Source organism: Phaseolus vulgaris, chromosome 6, assembly GCF_000499845.2.
Source record: "Phaseolus vulgaris cultivar G19833 chromosome 6, P. vulgaris v2.0, whole genome shotgun sequence".
Classification (NCBI taxonomy): domain Eukaryota; kingdom Viridiplantae; phylum Streptophyta; class Magnoliopsida; order Fabales; family Fabaceae; genus Phaseolus; species Phaseolus vulgaris.
The window spans coordinates 9,026,505-9,051,900 of record NC_023754.2 but is presented as its reverse complement, the minus strand read 5'-3'; the positions used below and the strand labels follow the sequence as shown (position 1 = coordinate 9,051,900).

The following is a 25,396-nucleotide window of genomic DNA, read 5'->3' as shown; positions in this document are numbered from 1 at the left end:
ACCGTCGTTATAAGTCCATACCTTTTAACGACAGTTCCCAGAACCGTCGTTAAAAATTCATATCTTTTAACGACGCCTGTAATAACGACGGTTCTGGAATCGTCTTTAAATGTCGATTTTAACCGTCGTTAATTTACCTTTTTGTACTAGTGACATTGTCTAATCTATGAGCAGATAGTTTAGTGAGATAGTGTAACAAGAGTGTTTATTGTATATGGACGCTTAAACTGTCTAGCATCTTCCATGTAGGTTGTCTAACGAGAGTATCCAAGAATATCATCTACCGAGATAACTGGGAAAATTGTATAACATCTTCTATCTACATCGTCTACTAAGACTCTTCACCAAGTCTGTCGAGTGTATGAGCATACTATCTAGTGAGACCGTCTAGCAAGACTATCTAACGTATGTGGAGGCTTAGACAATTTAGCGTCTTCCATGTAGATCGTCTAGCATGTTGCGGTTAGATCGTCTAGTGTGAGAAGAACTAGAATGTCTAGCTTGAAATTTGGTTAGATGATGTTGTTTATGTTAGTTTTTTGTTTGTGCTAATGGGGCTTTTAGTGTTGTATATAAAAGACAAAGGTGATTTCTTTGCACATTGATTGTCTTTTTACTTTGTTTTTAAAAAATAAATTTTTGGTTGTTGTTTAATGTTTCTATTATTCAATCATATGCTTCAATAGCCTATTTGAAAATGTTTCAAATATTAAATAACTTAAAATGTTTCAAATATTAAATAACTTATTTAATAGATAGAATGTGTTTGGTTTGTGTTAGGAAAGATCATTTAATTGGTTAAGGGTTAGTCTAAAAAAGTCATATTACCCTATTTTAAGTTTTTTATATTGGAAAACAAATTTGAGTTCGACACATTTTTTTATGTAGGTGAATTATGGTAAGGTTATTTTGTCCTAGGAATTTGATTATGATTACGTGAGTGTTTTGATAAATGGAATCAGCTAAATTTATCAGGCATAAAGTGGAAATGGAATACATTGTTCAAATAAATCGTGTGCTAACTTCGTTTCAACGTCAAAAACTTGAGATGGTCCCCTTTAAATAGTTTTTTAAGTATAATTCTTTGTGAATTAGTCAATAGGTGGGTGAATGATGATGAATGTTTTAGGATCAAACAACATTTTGATCCCTTTTAGTCCCATTAATGTATATATTGGGGGTAGGCTTGCGTGTAATTGAGGAAAAGGTTAAGTTGGAAGATTGGATGATAACTTTTTTATGAAAAATTTACCAAGTCAGAAGGAATAAATTTTTCTTAAGGACATGTATCGAACTCACAAGAAACAATTCTAAAATCTCAAGTATAACATTCACTAAATATAAAACAATATGTAAAAGGTTGTTGAAGGTTGTGTGTATAATGAATTTATAAGAAATTAAATAAAAGCAAAGTAAATGATTTGGATGAGTCAATTGGGATTGGGGTTCATCCTCTCACTCATTTGTATTTTCAATAAATAAAAACATATAACATTTCATCTTGATTGACATTGATGCACATATAAAAATCATTCATGTCGATTTCTTGTATATTTATAAAAAGTCCTTATCATTACTAATAGATGTTATAAAATAATTAATATTTCAAATCTATTCCAAACATTAAATATTTTAAGCATTTTCATTTAGGTCAAATGTTTAGAGACATTTTCCAATCAAATCTAAGAATCAAAATCATGAATAAAGATTCAAACTTTAATAATAAAAGGACAATACCAATCAAGAACAAAATATTATAAATAAATACCACCTCAATACATAAGAGTTTTAACTAATTACTCTATCCCAAAGGAAAGAATTAGCCACTCATATTGGTCATTTCAAGCATGGAAAACAAGAAAAGAAAATCCAAGATGTTTCTCCTTAACGGTTGTCTCCTTTAGGTTTCTATTTCTCTTTATTCTTCAATGATGTTTAGGGTTATGTTCCACACTTTCTATTTAACCTAATTGGGTTTAGGCTAAGTGACATCTCGCTTAAGCGAGATATTGCTTACTTAAACAAGTTTCACAAGAAAAATCCCAACTTCACTTGAGTGAACTCGCTTAAGTGAGTCTTGGGCGAGTTCCTCTAGAGTGATCTTGCTTGGGGGATTTTGAACGAGTTTCCCATGTTCCAACTTTGTCTTTTCATCTGTGTCTTTAACTTGTCCATTCTCCTTTAGCCCTTTTCTCCATTTTCCCTAGAATCCTAAAATTAACACAAATTTGAAAATAAATTCACATTCATCTTATAATAAAAAATATGTAAAAAGGTTCAAATTACTAAATTAGAGGTTAACTTATAACTATTTTATCAATTAAAATCCATAAGGGTATCTTTGTATACGAAATATTACTTAATTATGACACTTATCAATGGGTTGGTCAAAATTTATTTGACAAGAGGATATCACAATAAGTGGTATTGTTAAGAAACTTAGCAATAGTAAAATAAGAAAAAAAAATACGTCGATGACTTTTGTAGGTTTTATATATTGTTTGGGTTTGTAGTTTTTCATTTTTCTCATACGTTTAGGTATCTCACTAGTTTTTCATTTAGGTTGTTAGATAGGTTAGACCAATTGAATGTGTACAATTGGGGGGAAGCTATTCATGACTTATTGGTTAGCAATTTAAGTCGAGTTTCCCAAATTTTCAACCAACAAAAGAATGCAGTTGGAATTCACTTAGTTGATTGTGTTGCATATTAGAATAACCACATTTGCATATTAAACGATGAAAAACTATAGTATATATTTATTTTATATTTATGTGATGGAAAAATGTAGTATTTATTTTTATATTTTGACTTGGGTTTTTTTGCAACAACTGTGGGCGGTTCAACACATCAGTTTGGGTGATGCTGGTGGTAGTTCTTGCTTTGCACAGTTTCTTCAATGATCGGGTGTAAAAATAGTTGTCTAAAATCCATGGTGTTAAGAATTTTGTAGATTTTAGTACATTATGGTATATGTTGGTAAATTTTTGAAGTATATGGTATGTGTTGGTAAATTTATATTCATATCGGGAGGCACATTGACTTGAACATTTGTTTGGTATGATGGGCATTGGTGGTAAAGACATACAATACAATCCAATACGAGCCATTACAATCAAATACGTTAGTCCATACCACTATATTATTATGTTCGTATATAGATGTATCATTAGTGTATGTATGTAATGTATAATGTGGTTGATGTTTTGCACGTATGATTATGGGTTGAACGTGCTAAAATCTATGGAGTCGTGGGACGGTGTGCCTAATTTTGATGGGAAGAACATATTAGAATACACCTCGGTTGGTTCTAGTTTCATTATATTTATATGTTTTGTTGTTGTGGTCATTTCGTGGGTGCATAAATTCATGCATGATATTGTTTTTTCAAGATGTAGTTCAAAATTTCCAAGAAGATTTTGTATACTTCATAAAGACAACATCCACGAACAAGCTATGTTGGGGAATTTGAGAACAGTGGGCACAAAGTTTTAGGATGACCTTCTTAGGACAGTGTTCATGTAGCAAATAGAATTGACTTGTTGTTTTGATGTTTGAAGGATGTTAGGGAATTTGTTAAACATTGTGTACTAAGTACACCTTCCAATTTTTATGGTCAAAGTCTTTGTTAAATTATTTTGACATTTATGGATTTTTAGTAGAAAGATATGTAGAAATTGATAATGTACAAGGATTACTTTGTTATTATATTTTCACATATGTAATCAGTTTGATTAAAAAATTTCAAGTTTGGTCCTTTTAATTTTGCTTTTTGGCCTTACTAAAAAAATTGGACATGATTCAGTAATATTCAAAGAGGGAGACTTAATTCCCCACTTAATACAAGAACTATAACCATTTTGATTCATGTTATTAGGTTGAGTGCATGTTGAACATCAACATAGTTGATGTTTGTGCAAAAACATACATATAGGTTGCCAAAAATTTTAAACATGGTAACCACTTCGTTAATGATAAGGTAAGGTACATGTCAAGAGTACAACCATAAATGAATTGCTTGGTGTAGTTTTATGAACAGTATATAGTGATTAACCAAATAATAGTTACACTTATAAGGAAACTTCATATGTGATATCTCATACGCATCTTAAATGATTAATCTAATTGAGGAACATTTCAAATGTTATTGACATATACAATAATTAAAATGAAACGATTAACATTGATCACAGTCATCTATAACTATCGTTTTGCAATCAAATTAAAACAAAATTCAGTTGAGTGTAGAGACCATCCATCTAACAAAGCATTTGCCAAATTAAGAACATCAATATGTAAGGCAAAACGATTAAATGTAAGTTTTCATAATAGTTTTTTGAAAACTTGTTTTAACTGATTTGGTTGTTCTAATCTGCCTAGCTTCTCAAGGAATATAAAACTAGTCTCCTTTCAAACGTGAAAAGGATTGATAAAACAGAAAAGTTTGATACTCTGATTTGAGATTGATTTGAGAGATTACCAACTGTTTGTGAAAAGGTGTTTTACCAAGTTTTAGCAAGATTGCTTTTGAGCTTTGTTGTGATTCAAGAACTGATCAATAGGGTTTTTGTTGTACTGTGATTCCAAGTGTTTTCTACCTTTGTTTAGTTACTTGTAATTGTTCATATTACTCTCTGTAAAACTGTTGTAAAATCCTGTAAAGTCAGTGTGATTCTGGCTTGAGGTGTTGGTTGTGTGCAAAGAGGGTGAGTAGGCTTTGTGGGATTCAAAGTCACCTCTTTGTGTTGTGTGTTTGTAATTTGTGATTGGTTACATAGTAAAATACTCAGTGGTTTGACTGAGGACTGGATGTAGCTTTGGGATAGAGTGAACCAGTATAAACCTTGTGTGTAATTCTCTCTATCTCTTTTCTCCATAACTGTTTGATATTTTCCGTTGTCATAAACAACCGGTTAAATCGTAATTTTAACCGATTATAATTCTGATATTTGTTTCTGTTTGGCAATTTGATTGGCTTTCTGAATTGATTTTATGAGTTTATTGTTAAAGTTTCATTCTAAGCAAAGTATTTGTGAAAATCTTTTGTAAACAATTCACCCTCTGTCTTGTTCTAGCCATCGATCCTAACAGGAATATATATTTGTATGTGCATGTGATTCATGTTTAGTTTTACAATATATAATTTTAATTATATTTCATATTCTTGATGCTTATCATATTTGTTTGATAATAGGAACATGGCAAATGATAAAGTTTCTCATTCAAAAACTGGTAGAGGACCTACACGATTAAAGAATATGTTTAAGAAGATAAATAAAGATGACAAAATACCTTTGTCTATTGATGTCCACACTGGTGTGGCCAATATGCAAAGAAATATAGTACTTATCTCGGAGTACTGTCTCATGAAAGGATCTCTATCTTAACTGAGTCCTGGGATCACGTGACTAACCACGAGAAAAACATGATTTGGCAATATATTATGGTATGTAATTGTTTTTACTTTGTTCAATCTAAAGTTCTTTTATACTTTGTTCTTGTTTATGAACTAATTCTTTCAAATAATGTAGACACATTACAAGATCCCGAATGTGGAAACCTTGAAAGCGAAGGTTCTTTCTAATGTGGGTATCAAGTTTCGTCAGTTCAAATCAAAATTGACAACTGATTATTTATGTGGTGAAAGGAAAGAAGAAAATCCTTGTACAAAATATGCATCCCTTGATGAAGAAACTTGGCAGCAATTTGTGCAGATTCGACAAACTGAAAAAATGGCAGGTTAATATCACTTTATATTTGAATATAGTTTATATTAACGTATTATTAAATTTTGAATGTTATGATAGGAGGTTCGGAACAAAGCAAAAGCCAGTTAGGCACATAATGATACCCCACACTTATTGTCCCGTGGTGGTTATAAGTTGTTAGAGCAGAAGATGCTTGAAGAAAAGATTAAAGCACGCTCTACTTCCATTGAGGAAATGAATAGTGTAGATTCTTTGAGGCCTCCATCCCCACCACCCCGACATGAGATGTGGAAGGGTGTCCGTATAAACCCATCAGGGACATGGAGTTCTAAGTCTACAGAACAAACAGTTGAATGAATTGTAAGAAATATGTTTTCTATGTGTTATTTTAAATTCAATGTGTTGAAGTTTGACAATTTCTTTTAATTTGTTTTAGAATTCTCTTGCTGAGCAGTCAACACAGGGGACTTTTAATCCTTGTGGTCGCAATGATATTCTTAATGTTGCTCTCGGACGACCTGAGCACCCTGGACGTGTTCTGTAGCTGGATATGGGGTTGGGATTTGGTCATACTTTGGACCTTCATCACATAGCAAGGAACAATCGTCCAATCAACCTAGCCAGGAGTATTTACTACAATTACGTGAGCAGTTAAAGGCTGAGGTAACTCAAGAGCTTAAAGAAAGCTTCATGGAGGAGTTTAATGTGTGAATGGAAAGGGAGTTCAAAAAGCGGTGGGAGGGTTTAGGACTCTCTCGCAACCACATATTATGGTAGAAGATGAACCACATCCACCTCCTATTAAGAAAGTTATCACTAAAGGGAGTTGTTCGGCAGTTGATCTATCGGGAGATGACTTTGGCTCAACTAGCCAATGTGAGTTATATGTTGAGTGTAATTCTTTGACCTGATTCATTGCCTTGGGTAAGTGTTATGAAGGGGTCACAATGTTACACAATGTGCCTCTTCCTTCTAATTTCATGAAGGTAACGGTGGAGAAGGTCCTTTATGGTGATCTTGCAGTTCTTGTGCCGACATCAGAGATCACAATTCTAGCAGAGGCATTACATACTTTCGTTGCCTGGCCTAGACATCTCGTCAGACCTATAGACTCTATGGTATATCTTTGCACTAATACTAATAGAATTATAAATCAGATATATTACATTCTAACTAATTTAAGTATTTGTTTGTTTGTTGATGAGTAGCAGGAACCTAAGACAAAACTGCCTCTGCGAAAGAAGAAAATATTCTCCATTGATGATCCTGTGACGACATTGGTGGAAGTTGCTACAACTTTAGATACAACCGTCTTAGAGGTTCCATGTGATGTCAATGTTTTTGGAAGACATAGTAATCTACCGTTGTACGTTCACATGTCTGATTTGTTGGACCTTGCAGTCGAAGATCAAAAGATTAACATAACAGTTCTGCAATTATGGATGATGTAAGTTCAAATATTAAAATCTTTATACTTTTTATTTATTAAATATATTAGTACTAACTTATTGAAATTTAGGTATCTTTTTGGATTATGCTTCGATGAGGGGAAACACAATATATATGGGTTTTTAGACCCTCAAGTCATTCAATTAATTGGAAACAAGAAGTCAAAAACACAAACATACATCACCACATCCTTAAAGAATGGTGGAAAAAAATTTATTTTGCTCTGTACATCCATGAGTAAGTCCTTATTTATTAAATAAGTTTTAATAAATTATTGAAATAAGAGAAATTAATTAACTGATTTGTTATACAGGCGTCATTGGCAACTATTGCTCATATCTGTTCAAGATCATACCGCTGCATGGTTTTGCTCCTTGCATAAAAAACCCCTACCTATTTTAAAAACATTATAGATAGGTACGACAGTTTCATTTAATATTTATTATTACTTATACATTATATAATGTTATGTATTCTAACATGAAATCTTATTATTTTAGTGCTTACTCTGAATATAATATGTTGTGTGGAAGGAGAACTTCAAACGCATAAAAACTCACTTGGATGTGCCTTAAGGTATTTAAAGTATATTTGTTCACTTAATTTAATGTGTTTCACTCATTCATTTAATACATTTATTTTCACATGCAGTCCAACAGGCAATCTGAAAATTATGAGTGCAGTTATTATGTTATGCAGTGGATGTTTACTATTTTGCAAACTGCAATTAATAAAGGTTGGGATCAAGTAATACCTCAATACAATAAACACTTTAAAATTTGGGGTTTATTATTCATGCACTAATTCAAAAAAATTCAAATGTCACAGTTGTTCAACGACCAACACCCACTAGATTCGGAAGCATTAGAGTATGTGAGAACAACATGGTCAAAGTATTTCGTAACCATAAGATAGATAAATCATTAGAATGACATATTTTTCATATATTAGCAAAACTTTTTGTATAATGTTATAATTTGTTGTATGTATTTTTCATATTTAAATTATAATTTTAAATGTTTTGATTTTCTGGAATTGAAAATTTTATACAAGTTTGAGATTTATTAAAAAACAATTTTTTTAATAAACTACATATAGCGACGAATCCACGTGGAACCGTCTTTAAAAGTCATTGCATTTAAAAAAAAAACATACATACAACGACGTTTTTAAAAGTCATTTATTTTTTAAAAAATTAGTTAGCCGCCACTTATAATGACGGTATAAAGTAATTTATAACGACGGTTGAAGAATCGTCGAAAACTACCACTTTATAACGACACCCGAAATAACGACGGTTCTGAAACTGTTTTTACATATTGTTTTTAATCGTTGTTAATTAACCTTTTTGTACTAGTGGATGTTCTGGTTTCTGTATTACTATTAAAACTGTTAGAAACACTACTAAAGGTCTAAAGGTTTCTAAGTGAAATAATAAAATTGACTAAGAAAAACTTATATATGCATGATCTAAATAAAAGATAAAAATACTTGTGTGAAATAAAATAAAAAAAGGCAATGGAATGGTAGGTAGAATGCATTCTAATGATGCACTCCTTAGGGTTAAAGTGCATTATCAACCCTTTCTAGATCACCTTCAACCACTCCCATGCAAGAAGAAATGTAGATAAAAATAAAATTATATTTAAACTAAAATCAAGATTTTTTTTTAAAAAAAAACTATTAATTAAGGTAAGTTTATCAATACATATCTCCCTACACACAAACAACATTAAAATTGATGATTGAAAAATAGAAATCAAACTATCTTATATCACCTAGAAAATACAAACCCAAGAATAAGAATGAAGAAAAGAAAATAAAGACAATAAATTTATAATAAAGTTGCATACCTCCTAATGTTGATCTGTATGGTTATTTGAACCACCAACAATATCAGTCATCCAGTCCTGCCACTCCAATAAAACATGAGATGATTTAAAAAACAATAGATATTATATTATATATATATATATATATATATATATAATTAATTTAAAATACATAATAATGTTGAAACATCAAAATCTTCATTGAGTGAAATAATAAAATCGACCATTAAGAATTAAAATAAGAAAAACTTATATGATGCATGATTTAAATAAAATGATGCATTTTACTTACCATTCCTTGGTCTTCTTTTTCTTAACACAAGTATTTTATGATTTTATTTAGATCAGGCAGCATATAAGTTTTTCTTATTCTAATTCTTAATGGTCAATTTTATTATTTCACTTAAGATTTTGCTGTTTAACGTTATTATGTATTTTAAATTAATCATATATATAATATCTATTGTTTTCTTAATTATTTGAAGAAATTGTGTCAACATGATACAATTTTAAAGAAATTTAAAATCGTATAAATTGATACAACTTTGTTTACATCATAATTTTTTTTAATTTTATTTTAAAAAAATATTATTAATTATTTAATTATAAATTAAAATTGAATAATAAGTTATATAATATTTAAAATAAATTTAATAAATATTTTTTTTAATGATGTTGCGCCTTGACACCGTTGTAGAGTCCCAAGGTAATAACAACTCAAATGGACAATCTTTGGTGCTCCACTTCCAATAGCCAATCAAGTCATCAAACCTAGTCAAATGGTCTTGCAACTCTCCATTAACTTACAATAAATAACCAATATTTTTGTTAAAATAACTATATGAATTCTATGTTTAGGGTTAAATTTCATGTTTTGATTTAGCGACTTCTAATGCAAGGAAGTATTTCACCTCCCCTAAATTTTGAAGGTGTTTCTTTTCTTATTGCACACAAGCCCACAAACAAAAATTATATATTTATATTTAAATCAATCAAATCAACAATTATATACACCTTCATAATTATTAATAAGGGTAAGTAAAAAATCTAAATTACAAAATTCAATCCATAATCATCCATATCTATATTAGTTTTAATCAATTTAAATGGATTTATTTCAAATCTAAATCTATATTTTTGAATTTTAAATCCAATCCATTTGTTTGGATATGAGTTAGATATAGATTGGATATATTTTTGGATTATCCAAATTGTATTTTAGAATGAATTTTGACTTGGCCCGATCCAAGTTAAGTCAAGACAATCCAACCGATGTCGAGCTGAGCGGGCCTGGGTTGATGTCTAATTGAGCAGTCCCGGGCCCATATCGAGTCGAGCGAACCCGGGCAGATTTTGAGCCGAGCGCGCCAGGCCGTTGTCAAGTCAAGCAATTCCGAGTCGATGTCGAGCCGAGCTGGTCTGGGCCGATGTCGAGCCAAACGGGCCAGACCAATGTCGAGCTGAGCAAGCCCGGGCTGATGCCATGCCGAACGGACCCGGGCCAATGTCGAGTGGAGCAAGCCCGCGTCAATGTCGAGTTGATTAGGCCCAGGCTGATTTCGAGCCGAGCGCGCCAGGCCGTTGTCAAGTCGAGCAATTTCGAGTCGATGTCGAGCCGAGCTGGTCTGGGCCGATGTCGAGCTGAGCAAGCCCGGGCTGATGCCATGCCGAACGGACCCGGGCCAATGTCGAGTGGAGCAAGCCCGCGTCGATGTCGAGTTGATTGGGCTCGGGCTAATGTCGAGTCGAGCGGGCCCAAGCCAATGTCGAGTCTCTCGAGCCTGGGCCAATGTTGAGCCGAACGGGTCCAAGCCAATGTCGAGCTGAGCAAGCTTGGGCCGATGTCGAGCCGAACGGGACCGGGCCGATGTTGAACTGAACGGGACCGGGCCGATGTCGAGCCGAACAGGACCGAGCCGATGTCGAGACGAACGGGACCGGGCCGATGTCAAGCCGAACGAGACCGGGTCAATGTCAAGTCAATTGGGCCATGGCTGATGTCGAGCCGAACAGGCCCGGACCGATGTCGAGTGTCCTGGCCCAGACCAATGTTGAGTGTCCTGGGCCCGGACCGATTTCGAGTCGATTGGGCCTGAGCCAATGTCGAGCCGAGCGGGCCCGAGCCAATGTCTTGTTGTTCGGCCAAGGCCAATTTCGAGTCATCTGGGACCGAACCGATGTCGAGTCGTCCATGTTTGGGCTAATGTCGAGTCGTCCGGGCTCAGACCAATGTCGAGTGGAGCGGGCCCGGGTCAATGTCGAGTCGATTAGCCCTGGCTAATTTCGAGACGAGAGGGCCCGGACCGATGTCAAGCAGAGCGGGCTCGGGCCGATGTCTAATAATCCAGACTCGGGCAATTGTCGAGTCGTTTGGGCCCGAGCCGATGTTGAGTCATCCGCCCCGGGCTAATGTCGAGTCGTCCAGACCCGGGTCGATGTCAAGTCGAGCGGACTCGGGCCGATGTCAAGTTGAACAGGCTCTGGTCGATGTCTAACCATCCAAACTCGGGCCATTATCGAGTCATTCGGGCCCGAGCCGATGTCGAGTCTTCTGGGTCCTGGGCGATGTTGAGTCATCCGAGCTTGGGTTGTTGTTGAGTCATCCGGGTCCTGACCGATATCGAACCGAGTTGGTCCACGTTTAGGTTGAGTCGGCTTAGGCCCAGTTCGAGTCAAGTTAGTCTGTGTCCATATCAAAATGGATTTAATGTAATTGATAAAGTGGATTTAATTTAATTAACAAAATGGATTAATGGATTTAAAAAAAATCCATTTAAATTTGATCTAGTTAAAATAGATATGGATTTAAAAAAAATCCATTTAAATTTGATCTAGTTAAAATAGATATGGATTTTAAATCCAATTCATTTATTTGAATTTTGATTGGATGTAGATTGGATGTTGAAAAATATAATCCATGTACGCTCTTAATTATTAAGGTATCATTTTTCTTAGGAAGTCGTATATACTAGAAACGGAAGGATATATAAAAACATAACTGTCATTGAAAAAGAAGAACACACAAATGCCACAAAAATGAAACAGTAGTGCCTGCAATTACGCATCAATGCAAGAATGACCATTGTAACAGACGCAAGTTCAAGAGTATAGTGTTCAAGATACAGCATGCAAACCAAAAGTGAACCTATTCAGACAAGGTGACCAATACATGTTATGGATACACTGTTTCATTGCGTTTCCCTGTTCTTTCTTCTTTCTCTGCTTCCTTCTTTCTCCTCCTTTTCTCCTCTTGTTTTTGAAACCCCCTCCTCCTAAGTCAACCCTTTATATAGTGGGAGATTTAGGGTTTCTTTGTGATGCCAAGGGGTGGCGGGAGGCATGGGTAGCGTATGTAGAGTACTTGCTCGAGATTCTGTGGGATTATCTGATCACGGAGGCTGTGTTCTTGGAGTGTAGTGTGGAGAGGAGAGTTACGTGAGATTGTGTGTGTGAAGAAAAGTGAGAGAGAAAAGGTGAGGAGGTGCTAAAACTGATATAGGGAGGTGTTGAGAGAAATAATTTATTCTCATACAAGGAGTGTGTTCTATCCGTTGGAACTTCCAATTTTTGGTATATATTGTCTTTGTCTAGGAAGAGCCTCGAAACCTAATTTAACTAACAGAGAAAAATTGTATTTACAATATCACTAGTTACAAAGGCTCAAAGTTGTGTATCACCCATATTTTTCCTCTCCTTGTTCAAACTCGCTTCTACTGTTTCCAATTTAATTTCATTGTAAACATCTAATTCCCTAAACAATTTGTTTTGATTAGGTTCGGTTGAAAGTATCAAGAATAAATGATAATTCATTTAATAATTTTTTGAAGTTAACCATGTATATTCCAACCACAATTATCAATGCCCTATCTAGTTGTACACAACAAAAGGTCTCGCCAAGATATAGAAACCCAAAATACAAAAACGAGATATAGAAACCCAAAGTACAAAAACATAATGTGAGTCATACAAAGGTCCTAAAAAAGAAATGTAAACCTTAAAAATAAAAGGAACACTAATTTCTAGAGAAAATACAAGTAAAAATTTAAAATATTATGAAAGAATGTCACTAAATGTATTCCTCCTTAATGGTCTTACTAGTAAAAATCTAAAATTATTGGAAAATCTTATGGCTCTTTCTCATTGTGAGGTAACCTAACCCAAAAATTGAAGCAAAGATTGGAATTAAAAACATAAGTGAGCTTACTAGTAAAAATCTGAAAATACTTGGAAATCCTATGGTTTTTCTCATCGTCAAACAACCTTACCCAAAAATTAAAGCAAACATCAGATTTAAGAACATAAGTGACCTAAGCTTGGTCAAGCTACCTGTAGTGCATCACAAATGCAATATTAATATGGTGGTCTATTTCTCATGGGATCAATACATTTGAAAAAAATAAGAAGAAACTTGAAGGTTGTATGCATACAAGTTATAATTAAAGAAATAACTTGGATTTACCATGAAAAAGATCTCATAGACTACCATTTTCCATGTAGTCATAAAATAGAAGATGACTAATATACCAGGGGACATGTTAATTGTTATAAAGGTAACCAATGTAGTATGAAGTCTGAAATGGTTCTCATTCATTCTACACAATAATTGTTATTTTAAACATGTTGCATTACAATATCCAATAGAGTTTACTAGAACAAATGTTCATCGCAAGGTGTTAACGAATGTTGAATTTGGATTTAAAATTGAAGTGATCTTTGTATTAGTCTTAAAAAATGTATTTTTCATCCCAAACACATTATGTTTAACAAGTTTTATGGTATTTGATGCCATTAGTATTATTTTTATTTGTAGCCATATTCATTCCAAATTAAAGAACATTCTATCTTAATATAACGGTTTACAACATTGTTAAGGTATTGTACTGAAACAACATACAACTGTGGATTTCATTATTACTTACATGGTTTTAGTTAAATTTCAACAATATTTAGATCTTCAAATTTGACATATTCCCACCAACTGAAGATCTAGTTTGTGCTTCTCATCAAGTAATACGTCTTACACCTGTTCTAGGTAGTCTACAATAAATTTACATGTGTGCACTTCTTTACCTTTAGATATAAAACAAATTTGTAAATGGAATGATGTTCGTAGTTCACATTGTTATTGTAAATGTATTTTCAGATCCTAAGTACTTGAAATTATTGAATGAGAAAGACAAAGCAAATACACAAGCTCAAGGAGGTTCTAAACGTCGAACTTGTTAGGAATGTGCCAAGATCTACAATCATTGTCATTATGGTATCAATGGGCTCACAAACATGTATTTATATTTTTTAACCTAATTGTACGAATATCATGCTTCTTAATTATGTTCTATGTAAATTGCAGTTACCTATTATGATTATGCAAATTAACATAGTAAGAGTCACGACATAATTATGTAATGTGTCCATAGGTAACCTCTGCCTCCCAAATTTAACACTTGTCCATACCACAATTTAGTCTCAACACAACACACGTTGATTGCTCTCACAAACCAAAACACTTATACTAATAAATGCAAAAACCTTTTTTTTATGAACTTAATAAATAGAGAACAAAATAAATGTGATGAATGGAGGGATTTATTTGTTATAACACAATATAAAAACAATTCACATATATACATCTAAAATTTTTGAATCACATAAAACACAAAATCGATTTCTTAAAAAATTGTGTACAATGTAACATTGGTAACACGCCCACCGAGTATTAAATTTGTCCAAAGTTAAACTTATAACAACATACTAGTAATTTGTAATCCCTTTCAATTCAGTCGTTTGGCAAAAAACAACACAACTTACCACTAACAACGCTTTCTTTTTTTTCTTAAATATGTAGTCCAAGGTGTTTTCATAATAGTTGTCTTGACACGCTTTCTAGTTTTGTGTTTCATTTGGGAGAACATGTTACTTTTTTCATTTCCCTCATCGTATTCGTCTTCGCCTATGTGTTTATCATTAACGACGAGCATATGAAGGTGTGTATCATCCATTGAAAGTGGTTCAAGTACCGGGGAAGGAATATCATGGGGGACAAAATTTCCCCTTTGACTTAAGAATTGTTGCAACTCCTTCACAACATTCTGAAGATTGGTAATCAATCCCTCTTGTTCCATAGCTCGACGAACCATTATAGCGATTTTTGTAATCATTTCACCAATTTCATCCTCTATTGGTATATGGTTCGTAAATCTACTACCAACTTCTTCAACGAATTCTTTAACAATTTTATTGTGAAACTCTTACTTTGACGTAAACAAATCAATAATAACCTGTTAATGCAAATAACAACAACCAAAGTAAATAAATACACTAGTAAATGAACATCAAGATTAATTACATAAAAATTCCAATTCAAAGGAATAAAAAACCAAATTGTTATACAAAACAGATGCAAACTCTAACATCCATCCAATGCAGAATATGAGGAAATTTATTTCCACTATTTTGCACCTTTTAGCTTGTAAGACAATAAATGCTCTAACGCCCATATCTATACCATTAATATGACAAATTTATGTTTATCAAAGAAAAAGGAAAATGATTACACACTCACTAAATTGTATATAAAAAGATTTCAAATTACATGCAACAAGTACACACAACCAACAATATGAATATATGAAGGATTTGTTTCGTTCCTCATACACATGCAAGCCGAACATAAACTACCAACCAAATACTCATAAACTAAAATCCCCAATTAAACCTACCTAGTTGCCATAGACCATCGACAAGGCTAAACAACCCAAATGAACATAACCCATTTTATTTGACAATTAAAGTTTAGATAATTCCAATAAAATATACAACCTACACAAGTCTTGAATGCAAACATTGTTGCGACATTTAACAATTTCATATAAAATATTTACAAAGTTTGTACCCAAAAAATTGCTATTGTGATGTTTATTTGTTGTTTTTCACCAAATCAATTTTTTCTCCCATAACTCTCAAACCTAAACCTAAACAAACGGGGAAAACTCCAGACCTTATTGCAAAACCTTGTCTCCTCTCTTCCCAACTCAAACATAACTCCCTTAATAATATTCAACTCAATTTCACCTTCTCATCCAACCATTCAAACATGGTGGATTAAATAAAAGACTTTTGTTATTTAGTTAAGGTCTTGTCACAATACCCAAAGAGTTTGTCCTACAACAATGTATCAAAACCTATATACAAAATTTAATATATCAACTTATCAAAAACAAAGATATCATCATGTGTCGTGAAAAATAAATCATGTTTTGAATCAAACTTTTCGCTCCATAACCAATTTATCAACTTCATTTCTGTCACTTGTCATTATATCCTGGAAAAAAATTTCATCGTGCAATTAATACATGATAACCAATATAAATTAGTAGCAAACCTGATACTACTATCACACTACTATCACATTGATATTTTGCCACATTAAATTAACAACTATTGTAACAAGACCCAATAACAAGGTTATCTGAAACAATCACTACCAATATAACCAATTATGTAAATTAGGATCACCACTACTAATATTAAACATTGTATTACACCACACCCTTTCAAAGGCTCACACTAATTACAATGACTATTATACCTACAATGACTAGATGCAAACAAATACTTTGGGCCAGGGGACACATACTAAATCAAATAAAAATAATAATTTCCTAACAACCATATAAACCTATTATAATGAATACACTTGTTCAGAAAATTCACTATACCCTAATATAATTGTCATGTCCAACTTCAAAGTCCTTAATTCTTGTATCACTTGTAACCAAACACAACATAGAAACAATACCCATATATATACACTTAATAACAAAGGCCATGTACAATTTAAACATACATTAAATTGCATACAAGGCCTAAACACATAGTGAAGGTACAATTGGTTCTAGAAGGGGGTTGAATATAACTTGAACTCAATTTCGGTACCTGCAAAATTATCAAGGCAAATACAATATCTAAAAGATAAAGGATAGAGAGAAAAGTACACACATAATCAAGGCTTTAGCCTTCTTGACCTGATTGGATTATGAAGTTCAGACTCTCTGAGTCTGAATCAGTAGAACCTCACTATCTAAGCCTATATTAAGCATCATTTGATCCTTCTACCTAAATATTTGAGTACCTCCTAGTATTGAAAGGACTATTTCTCCCTTGCACTTGGTACCTCTCAATGTCTCTCGATGCTTTGGATGTTACCCCAAGGTCCCTATTTATAAATTTTAGAATGGAGATTCAAGGGGGTCCAAGGAGATTAATGCTTTGCTTGGAGCAGGCAGATTGACTTTCTTCATCCTTATGAATTCTTTTTAGGCTTCAATCTTTATTTTTCAGGCTTATTGAGATTTCAAAGTTAGGAATTTGTCAGGAATTGACTTCAGATCTAGTTAATCCCTGTAGAATCTTTAATCATGAGGTGGGTTTGACTTAACATTGGCTCCAAGTGAAATCCTCTTGATCCTAGCTTGATTAATTTTGGCTTGAGCCCTTTTTGAGCAAATTTGGGCTTTCTTCATGGTGAAGTATTCTATTTCGCTCAACCCTATATCATTCGCTCAACTCTTTTGTTTATGAAAGGTTCAAATGCTCTAACCTTAATTTGCTCAGTGGATGGGGATGCGCTCAATGTTTTGGAGTTTTTCATTATGTTGAGACATCCTTCCTGTGTTGAGCGAATTGGCTCTGATGCTCCACCTTGATTGCTGGTTTTTCTACATAATCTTCAGTGGTTTTCCTTCTTCTTTCCATGTACTTCATGTGCAACTATGGTTGCCGTGATTGACATGATTTTTTGTTGATAATTACTACATGTCTTTTAACTCTGAATTTTTGTTAAAGAAAAAATATATATTTAAATTTTTTTGACTTCGATTCCTAAATAATATAAAATTATTTGAAGGACATAAAAAACACATTTAAAAACACCAACTATGCACAAAGTCCATCAAATAATTGAAAATTGGTGAAGACGATAAAAAATAAAAAATAGTTGTAAAAAGGCTATTTGAAAGGTTTATCTTTTTAAATTTTATTAAAGTATATTTTATGAGATAAAAGAAAATGATATAAAATAAATTATTAACCAACATAGTGTTAAAAAGAGGCTAAACAAAATGACGAGGATGATTCCCCGATACGAACCTATCAACGGTTGCCACTTGCCAACATTTTCCACAAAATTCCGAATCACTCCCACATCACATCACAACTCAAGTTTACACCAACTGCCTTTTTTTTTTCGTTTCCGTTTTCTTCTCAAATTGTTCCCATTTTTACTCTGGTTTACCCCCCACCAAATGGCGTGCTTCTCTCTGCACTTGCCAACCCCGAAATCATAGGGCCTCTCTCTGTGTTCTTTCAGATCCTTCTCTCTTTCTTTTTTCCTATTTTCAGGTAAAAGTCTATTTTTTGATGCTGCCCTTTTGCTATGTGATCTCGTGTGATGGTTTTTTATGAAGTAGGATTGATCATCATTTGAATATCGTAAAGTTTGAGTTTTGATGGGTTCTTTGGGTTGAAACCCCAAAACTCTCTTGTAGTGATGGGTGTCTTTCTGTGGACCCCAGATAGGGTGGAGTGTTGGGATTTTGAAAAAGTTTGGAAATTTGTTTGGGGAAAAGCTTTGGAGTGGTGATTTTGATTGGGGGTGAGAGTGAGTTGGGATCCAAGTGATGGTTAATGTTTTAGTCATTATTTATTTGATTGTTGCTTTGTGGTTACAACTTACAGGTTTTGGTTTGAATGGGGATTCAGACAATGGGATCTCAAGGTAATGGGCAACAGTCTCATTTACAGCCTTCATCTTTGTCTAGGCAAGGTTCATGGTATAATCTTACTCTTGATGAGGTTAATAGTCAATTAGGAGACTTAGGGAAGCCATTGGGGAGCATGAACCTTGATGAGCTTCTTCAAAATGTGTGGACTGCTGAAGCAAGTAAGTCTTCGGTGATAGGCGTGGATAGTGAGAACATGTCGTCCTCTTCCTCGCTTCAGCGGCAGGCCAGCCTGACGTTGGCTCGTGCGTTGAGTGGGAAGACTGTGGATGAGGTGTGGAGGGAAATTCAGCAAGGTCAGAAGAAAAGGTATGGAGATGAAGTGAAGACTGAGGAGGGAGAAATGACTTTTGGTGAGACCACCTTGGAAGATTTCTTGGTGCAAGCAGGGCTTTTTGCTGAAGCTTCAATCAGTCCAGCTGTCGGATTGGATACAATGGATTTCTCCACTGCTCAAGGTTTCCAGCACAAAACGGGCTTGTCATCCTCCCCTTCTATTGGCAGTTTATCAGACACGAGACCGGGCCGGAAAAGGGATACTCCTGATGCATTTGAGAAAACCCTGGAGAGGAGGTTGAGGAGGAAAATCAAGAATAGGGAATCTGCTGCTCGGTCACGAGCTCGGAAACAGGTCTAACATGTACTACAAATTTTGCTTTGGTGAATTGAATACATTCTTTTACATGTTGAAAATGTTAGTTTTTGAAAACACTTATTATTTATCAACCTTTCATGGTTCAGGCATACCATAATGAACTGGTTGGCAAGGTTTCTCGTCTAGAAGAAGAAAATGTAAAGCTAAAGAAAGAGAAGGTATCAGACCCCATTCACTTTTTTTTTCACAGCTTTGTTCAACATTCCTTGTATTTGTTGTATAGATGTTTGTATTTTCTTTTGCTAGAAAATGTTTTGAGTTTATTTGTGGTTTCTTGTGATTAAATTTTCTTTCTTGATTGAAAATTTTAGGATGTGTTCTGTTGATTGAATGTGTTTTGCAACTAAGAGCACAAAGTAAAAACTTGCAAGAACTTAAACTAGATGAGTCCTAATGGTGAGACTTGTTGGCACTTGTGAACCTTCAAGACAATGTCACCAAGTACAAGTGTTTAACTATTACAATTAAAAGAAAACTTTTAGGAGATGGAAGAACACCAAAGGGTCTTCCAAGACTCCTAAAGTAGAAATGGCCGAAATACACAGAAAGAAACAACAAGAAAATGAAAGTCTTCAAGATCTCGTATCTTCTCTCCCAAAGTGTTTACTCTCCAATTGTTTAAGCTACACCACTTGTTGGTCCTTCAAAGGTGAGTTCCCCTTGAAATGCCTTTGCCTTCTCCTAAGATGCTACCTAGAAGGTTAGATCAACTCTCACAAGCAAGAAAAGCTAAATTGAAAAGTAAAACTCAAGAGATTAGAGATGAGTCATTCTCAAAGATTATCCAAGAAAATTATGACAAGCAAGAAATTAAAGGTTAGAAAGAAAGGAAGTACTCAAAAGAAACACCTAAAAAAAGACACTAGAATGAATTACAAAATTAAAAACAAAACTAAAAGTCAAATGAGCTTTTTTCTTTTTCTTGTTTATAGTGTAATTCTAAGTGAAAGAAAAAAGAACTCAAGGAAGATTCCCAATGAACACGAATTTAACCATGGATGGTTATACAAGTGTGAAGGTGCATTTCCAAGAGAAAATTCAATTTTAATTCATTTTAGTGGTTGTTTAAGTGTAATTGCCGAATTGCTATTAGCCTTTTGTTCAATATTTCCACTCCTTCTTTTGGCTTTTTCTTTTGTTCATTCTCTTTTGTGTGAGGAGTAAGCGCCTTTTGCTTTCAATTTTCAATTTCAAATTCAAAGAACCGGTCATACAAATAATCACAACTACTACTCACATGTATTTCACTTGAATGAAAATTTGAAATAGAAACAATTGAATGTAGCCAAATAGAAACCTATAGGAATCAAAGAAGATTATGAACTCAAACAAATCACAATGGAAACCTAACACTAAAGAACTTGCTAATGATCTAGTAGCAAGCAAGAACTCAAAATTGAAAAGCAAAAGCACACAAAAGCACCAAACATATAAGTCATTCAACTTGAAAAATGAAATGGAAAGTTCAAAAAGTAAAACTAGAAGTTATGACAATTAGGAGATACACATGACTTAGGACAAAACATGTATGGATCATAAAATCAAAATGACTCGAGTTTAAACAAATTATACAAAACAAAATTAAAGAAAATTCAATAAAAGACCAAAAGCACATACGGTTTACACATTAGAACACTTAAAATCAACAAATGGAGGTTCAAGAAGAACAAACATATTTGAACCAAACAAAAAGACAAGAACACCAAACTAAACAGTCAAACAAGTTCAAGACAACAAAGCATGAACAACATGGAATTGAACAAAGAAACTAGAAGAAGAGTTACTTAGTTTATATCAACCATAGCTCTAGATACCACATGATAGCCTTCATCTTCTAGCATTGTGTGTTTTCTTCTTTTGATAGAGGTGGAAGATATGCACGGAAGCAAGAGAGGAGTAGAAAGCTGTCGGTGACTTGAGTGGATTAGGGAGAGTCTAGTGAGAGGTGAGGTCAACTCAACTAGGAAAGACTTCAGGTTTAGGTCTACTAAGGAGACTAAAGGGCTCATGAATAAGTAATGGCCAAAGTTGGGCAACATTTCTTTACTCATTCATAAGTGAATTTTACAAGAGGCTAGCACTCCTATTTATAGCCTTAAGTTTCGTCCATTTGGAGAGGAATAGGGTGGGAAAATTTGAATTTAGAACCCTAGTAGAATTGGTGCATGAGTGGAGGTGACATGTGTCCACTCATGCTTTCTACATGACTCTTCACGCTAATCATGTCCTTTTTGCTAATAAACTTAGATGAGTCTAAATAAGCTGTTATATATATATATATATATATGTCTGGATCATGTTATCTAAGCTGCTTGTTCTAGCTTATAATAATAAAATCATCTGCTTACTGACCAATTCAGTAGTTTGGAGAAAGGGCAGGTGTAGGTAGTACTACTGCATAGGGTAATTTGAATTTATTGGGAGTTGTTAGAAGCCAACTGGTAATGCTTTTGTATAAGACGAAATTATTGTAACATGATAAGAGGCCCAAGCCCAAAATTGATAAGGTGTATGAAAGAAAGAAAAAAAGAGATGCTGGGAATCTGTTAGGATACACATAGAGGAGGAGTTAGTTAGAATTAGAATAGTCACGAGTTAGTTATTTGTTTTGCTAGTTAGATATAAATAAGAAAGAAGGAGAGGGGGAGGGGCTGTTTGTAATATTTTTGTGGATTGACCTTTAGCTCTTTGTGAAGGGGAAGCCCTTGAAGGAGAGAGTGCTCTCCTATTTCTTGTTCTTTTCTTTCTATTCAATAAAAACCTTTCTTTTCTTCTCTTTATAATTTTTGGTTCCTAACAGAATCATAAGCCTGATATAGATGGTTAGAACAACATTATAATAGGGGATTATAAGAGAGAAGGGTAACATATATGTTTTTTCTGGAATATTCGATCGAGGAACCTAATTGCAGTAGGGTGCAGGTCTCTCGAAATCCCTGTAAAGCTTGGTTTCCTTGATTGTTTCCCCAATCTTATGCAGCTGCCAAATTGGCTAGGACGATAAGGAATCCTTATTTCCATTTTTAATTCTTATCAATTGGTATCAGAGCTCCCCGATTCAAGGAGCATGGGTTCAAAAATGGAAATGATAAAAAGGCACGACTGAGTCTCGTGGAAAAAGGAAGAAGGGGAAGAATTCCTAGTCAATTTTAGCATGGAATGCATAGAGGAACACAAAGAACAAGAGATGGACCTTGTCAAAGATGTCCTGAAACACTTTGGGGAGATTTTTCAAGCATCACATGAATTACTACCAAATAGAACTCAGGATCATACTATTTGTTTGAAGGAAGGAGCAACTGTACCCAACTTCAGTCCTTATAGATATCATATCCCTATTATCAAAAGATGGAAATTGAAAAGTTGATAAATTAAATGCTTCTAGCTCGATTGATCAGGCTGAGTGTTAGTCCTTATTCGAGTCCCATTATCTTAGTGAAGAAAAGAGATGAAGGATGACGCTTCTGCATAGATTACAGAGCTCTGAATAAATTGACAGTGCCTTATAAGTTTCCCATTCCTGTATTTGAAGAATTGCTGGATGAATTATCAGAAGCCACCATATTTACCTAAGCTGGATCTTAAATCTGGATTCCTTCATATATGAAAGAAGTATGAGGATCTGACAAAGACTGTCTTTAGAACACATGAGGGACACTACTAGTTCCTACTACTAATGCCCTTTGGTTTGACAAACACCCTTCCACTTTCCAAGCCCTCATGGACGACATACTACAGCATCACCTGAGAAAGTTTGTGCTAGTTTTATTCAGCGACATTGTGGTTTATAGTCAGAATATGGAAACACTTATAGAGCATTTAAAATGTGCTTTAACTGTTACAAGATAATTGGATGAAGGTGGATGTAAAAAAAGTGTAGTTCTGGCCAGAGAAGGTTGGAATATTTGGGACCACATCATTTCTGTGGAGGGAGTAGCAGCTGACCCAAGTGAATGCAATGTGGTTATGGTCTGTGTCCCAAAAGACTTGAAGGGATTTGAGGGGGTTCTTCAGTTTGATCGCGTACTATAGACGATTTGTTAAGGGATATGGTAAAGTTGCCAAACTCCTTTAGCAATTGTTAAAAAAAGACAGTTTTAAGTGGGGGAAAGAAGCTCAGGTAGGTTTTGAAGAACTTAAGTGGGTAACCACTCTTCCAATTGTACCTATACCAGATTTCAACAAGCAGGGCATTTGTAATAGAACTGATGCAAGTCCATAACCCTTGCATGTTGGAGCAAGGCCTTGTCAGAAAGAGGCCAAGCTAAATCAGTTTTTGAACATGAGTTGATGTCCATTGTACTTGCTGTCCAAAGGTTGAGATATTGTCTGGCATCACTTTATCATTCTCACTGATCAAAGGAGGCTTAGATTTCTCATAGACCAGAGATTAATGGGGAAACATAAGTGGGCTCCAAGCTAATAGGGTATGATTTTGAAATTCATTATAAACTAGAAAGGAAAATAGTCCACAGATGCCTTTCCTAAGTAACTACTTTCGCAGCCCTTACTGTCATTAGGTTTGATGGATGCCAGGATTGGGAAGATGTAGTCTCAAAAGATGAATGCCTGCAGGATATCATGCAAGATTTGCTAGTGGATCCTCAATCTCACAGAGATTGAAGGGGGGATAACTGTATTTAAGCGAAGGCTACACCTACCAAAGAATTTCCCTAGAAGCTTGTGTGCTTTTCCATTCACTTCTGGCTGTCAAAATGTCCCTTTGTTCCTCAAAGAAATTTAGTTTTCTTTTACAAATTCATTTTAGTGATTTATCGCTGCTATTGTTGATTTTATGCCAAGAACATTGTATAATATACACTAAGCAGGATGACTATTGATGCATTATTTTATTATTTCAAATTACAAAACCTGCATGGCAGTTATTTGTAGTGCAATAGAAATCTACCATTCTGTGTATTGTTACCAGATAATTTCACTTGAACCATGACATTTTATGTTGAAGTTTGATATTTTTTTTCCTATAATTTAATCTGATTTCATATTTTGGACTTCCCCTTTAATAGGAATTCGAAGAAAGGTTAACTCCCGATCCATTGCCTGAACCAAAATATCAACTTCGAAGACATAACTCTGCCCCTTTCTGACTTGTAATCTGCAATGGAGTTTTCTGGCTATTGGTGTTCTTGATTTGATGAGGACATGTCCAGGATCGCATCACTGCAATGGTCATTGCTGTTGCCACTGCATTGCATTTTCTCTGGTAGAGAATGGTTTGCTCTATATCTACAATTAACTAACTATAGGGTACATACGCAGCAAAGGTTTGATGTTCATAAGGTTTAGCTTTGGTTGGAAAGGGTATCTGGAAATATTGGAAGCCAATGGAAACCTGAAAGTTAGTTACCTTTTTGTATAACGGATATCAGTGTGTATTAGGGCAATTATTAGGCAGTTAAGTTATTGAAAGGTGATTAGCATAATAGCTGAAACTAGTCACGATAGGTATTGTAAGAAGTTCTGAACTTCAATATTGTATTAGATTAAATTGATATCTGTCTGTAAGTGTTTAGGGGAAAATCAAGTTATGAAAATTAGTGTGTTCTGTAGAGATAGTTTTCCAGGAAAGATGAAATAACAAAAGAAAAGTTTGTTTATTTTTCAAGTGCAGTTTGCCACCATGAAAATGTTATTTATTGTTTGGTTACTCCTAAATTATGTCAAATTTATCAAACACGTACTGAAATATGACTTTTAATATGGTTATTATGAAAGTCAACACTTATTATAGATGATGGTTTATTATTGAATGATATTGTAAAAAAATGCACATTATCAATACGTATATTATTTAATCATTTGGGAATTCGTCATATTTTGGGTAATAATTCCTTTTCTTTTTTCCAAAAGCTTTCCCTCTGAACTACAAAAGAAAAAGCTTGTTAACCTTTGTACTTTATTTTTTAATTGTAGAACATGTTTAACTTTGTACTATATTTTCTCTTCTATTTC

General features: G+C 34.1%; 1 protein-coding gene across 2 annotated transcripts; it reads left to right on the top strand.

Annotated features, from left to right (window-relative positions):
* Positions 1–18,119: 18,119 nt before the first annotated feature.
* On the top strand, positions 18,120–25,049 carry LOC137831053 (ABSCISIC ACID-INSENSITIVE 5-like protein 2). Of its 2 annotated transcripts, none has more exons than XM_068638567.1 (4): positions 18,120–18,388; positions 18,725–19,399; positions 19,510–19,581; positions 24,451–25,049. In XM_068638567.1, the coding sequence occupies exons 2-4, from the start codon at positions 18,737–18,739 to the stop codon at positions 24,529–24,531; spliced, it is 816 nt and encodes a 271-aa protein (XP_068494668.1). In that variant the 5' UTR covers positions 18,120–18,388; positions 18,725–18,736; the 3' UTR covers positions 24,532–25,049. The 2 variants fall into 2 exon arrangements, 1 of the variants encoding a protein (XP_068494668.1); XR_011084322.1 differs by having other exon boundaries at positions 18,228–18,388; positions 18,725–19,408.
* The last annotated feature ends 347 nt before the right edge of the window (positions 25,050–25,396 follow it).